General features: G+C 44.6%; 1 protein-coding gene across 1 annotated transcript in view; it reads right to left on the reverse strand.

Annotated features, from left to right (window-relative positions):
- Window positions 1–1939, reverse strand: part of emilin3b (elastin microfibril interfacer 3b) — a 17758-nt gene extending 15819 nt beyond the window's left edge. The window contains exon 1 of the mRNA XM_005740431.1: window positions 1272–1939. Coding sequence (XP_005740488.1) covers window positions 1272–1456 — 185 coding nt within the window. The 5' untranslated portion in view covers window positions 1457–1939. The remainder of the gene's footprint in view (window positions 1–1271) is intronic.
- Window positions 1940–2199: the final 260 nt, after the last annotated feature.

The raw sequence follows: 2199 nt of genomic DNA on the forward strand, positions 1-2199 counted from the left end.
TCCAGTTCTTACCATATAAAATTGTACAAAATATATGGGGGGCAAGAGTCTGATTGTATAAATGTATTTCTGCAAGAGTTGTGTTAAGTAAGAAGTTATTTTAGTTAGTCAATTAGGTCAGTTTTTTTTTTTTAAAGTGGCAATCTAATAATAGCTGGGGAAAATCCAATATTCAGATTAACCGAATAGTGAGCAAAATGTAAGGGGATGAAAGTAATATATTCAGTTTTAGAGTTAAGTGAGAAAGTTAAAGGTGTAGACTCAATATAGACACTGCATTCAGGTTGAGGGATGCTGAACAGTATGTTGGGTGGAGGTGAGCATACATGGCAGACTAAGTGGGGCTGGGCAATCAGCAGTCTTCTGTGGCAGTTTGAGTGAAGCAGCAGGTAGCTGGGGAGCTGTCCAAAAGCATAAATGCTCTTGTGGGAAGCCAAGCAAAAGAGAAGGGGGGGAGGAAGAGGGAGGAAAAACCAAAAGAGCCCTGCGGGCCAAACATCAGGCATCAGGCAAAATATATCCACAAGTCTGTTTCATCTCAGAACTTCATTCAGTAGCGTTCATAACTTACTGTTACTCTTCTGTGTGTGTGTGTGTGTGTGTGTGTGTGTGTGTGTATCATCTTTACAATATGTATCTGTCATGCAGTAATTAAAAGCAGATGAACACCCCTCACCTTTGTGTTAAATCTGGAAAAGTTAAATATTTTTCTACTTAACTCAGGGTAAGTTAATTTGAAATCAGTGTCTGCGACTGGAAGCCAGTTGTGCCACTCCCTCCTGACAGTGTGTGCCCAGCTGTACCATAAATCTTGCCCCTAATTGAGCCCCCTTGCCCCCCCACCCCTTTACCACACACACATACAGTGACTGTGAGGAATCAATACTCTTGTCATCAACTCTGCACCCCCTCGCTGCACCATAATGACCGTCATGATGGCTTTGTTTTCACTGTTGCTTCGTTGTTGCACTATAGTGTTTATCCCCAGCCACAGATGGTTTTAGGTGTGAACCACAGAAAAGAGGCTGATTTTGAGTAAGACAGAAACAGAGCGTCAATTCAGGGATCCGTTACCAAGCTGATTCCATAACTAAAAACATATTTCTGCAACTCACTGGTGACATGGGTTTCTCGAGGGAAATACAGTATTAGGTGGGTCCTGCTTGAACTCCAGCTACTTGGAATGATTTTAGAATTCAATACCCTGCACCTTGGAAACACAAATAAAACATGCATCTGTTCCTGTTATGTGTCCAAGGTGGAGAACTTACTTGTGACGGGTCATGGGCTTGTTTGTTGAGTGGTGAGGGTTGAGTCCAGCCTTGTAGAGGTTGTATCTGTTTCCATAGAAAGGGTTGACATGGCCTCCATAGAAAGTCCCTTTACTGTGAACAACAGAGAGGAACACTCCCAGGAGAAAGACCTGTGCTATTAGCTGGCACAACTTGGTCCGCATTTTGTTTTTCTAAGTCTTTTCCAAGGCTAATCCAGAGTCTCAAAAATTCAACTGTCAAGAGGAGAGGGGTTCAGAAGTGGTAGTCTCTAGCTCCTCTGGGTGTTGTGTTGCTCCTTGGCACATGGAAAGTCTTGTTTTCTTCAGTGGGCCCTGGAGGAGGCGTGCAGTCCAAACAGCTCTAGCATCAGCAGCATCTTGTCCTGTACATCTTCAGGTTGCTCACTAACAAAATTCTGAGCACGCAAGACGGAGCAGGGGGAAAACTGATGATACTGAAGAGGGAGGGGGAAGGGAGAGGGGAAGGAAAACAACACAAAGGTGTGCTGGAGGAGGCGAAAGAAGAAAGATGAGCGCAAGAGAGAGCAAAGAAAAGAGGGAAGATAGTGTCAGTCTGTCTGTTGGAAAGTTTCAGCTCCATATACACAAATACTGTGTAGGAAACCTGCTGCCGAGGCTCGACCCTCTAAGTAATCTGCTCTCTGCACGAGTGAGGGTGTGTGTGCAAGCAGCAATGTGCTGCTCTTGCTGCCTCTGAAGGGGCAGGCAGACAGCCTGTATTTGCATATCCCACCCCAACTCCAGCCCGGTGGCTCGCACAAAGAGGGGGACTGACTGATATCAATTGATGTCCTGCTCTTCTTTCTCTCTCTATTGCACCATCACAAAAATACAAAGTTGTACATGGAGATACTTCACTTCAAAGCAGACTCCAATAAGCAACAAAAAAAAGCCGCTGTCCTATT

This window comes from Pundamilia nyererei, unplaced genomic scaffold (assembly GCF_000239375.1).
Source record: "Pundamilia nyererei isolate P.nyererei 1_Seehausen unplaced genomic scaffold, PunNye1.0 scaffold00100, whole genome shotgun sequence".
Classification (NCBI taxonomy): domain Eukaryota; kingdom Metazoa; phylum Chordata; class Actinopteri; order Cichliformes; family Cichlidae; genus Pundamilia; species Pundamilia nyererei.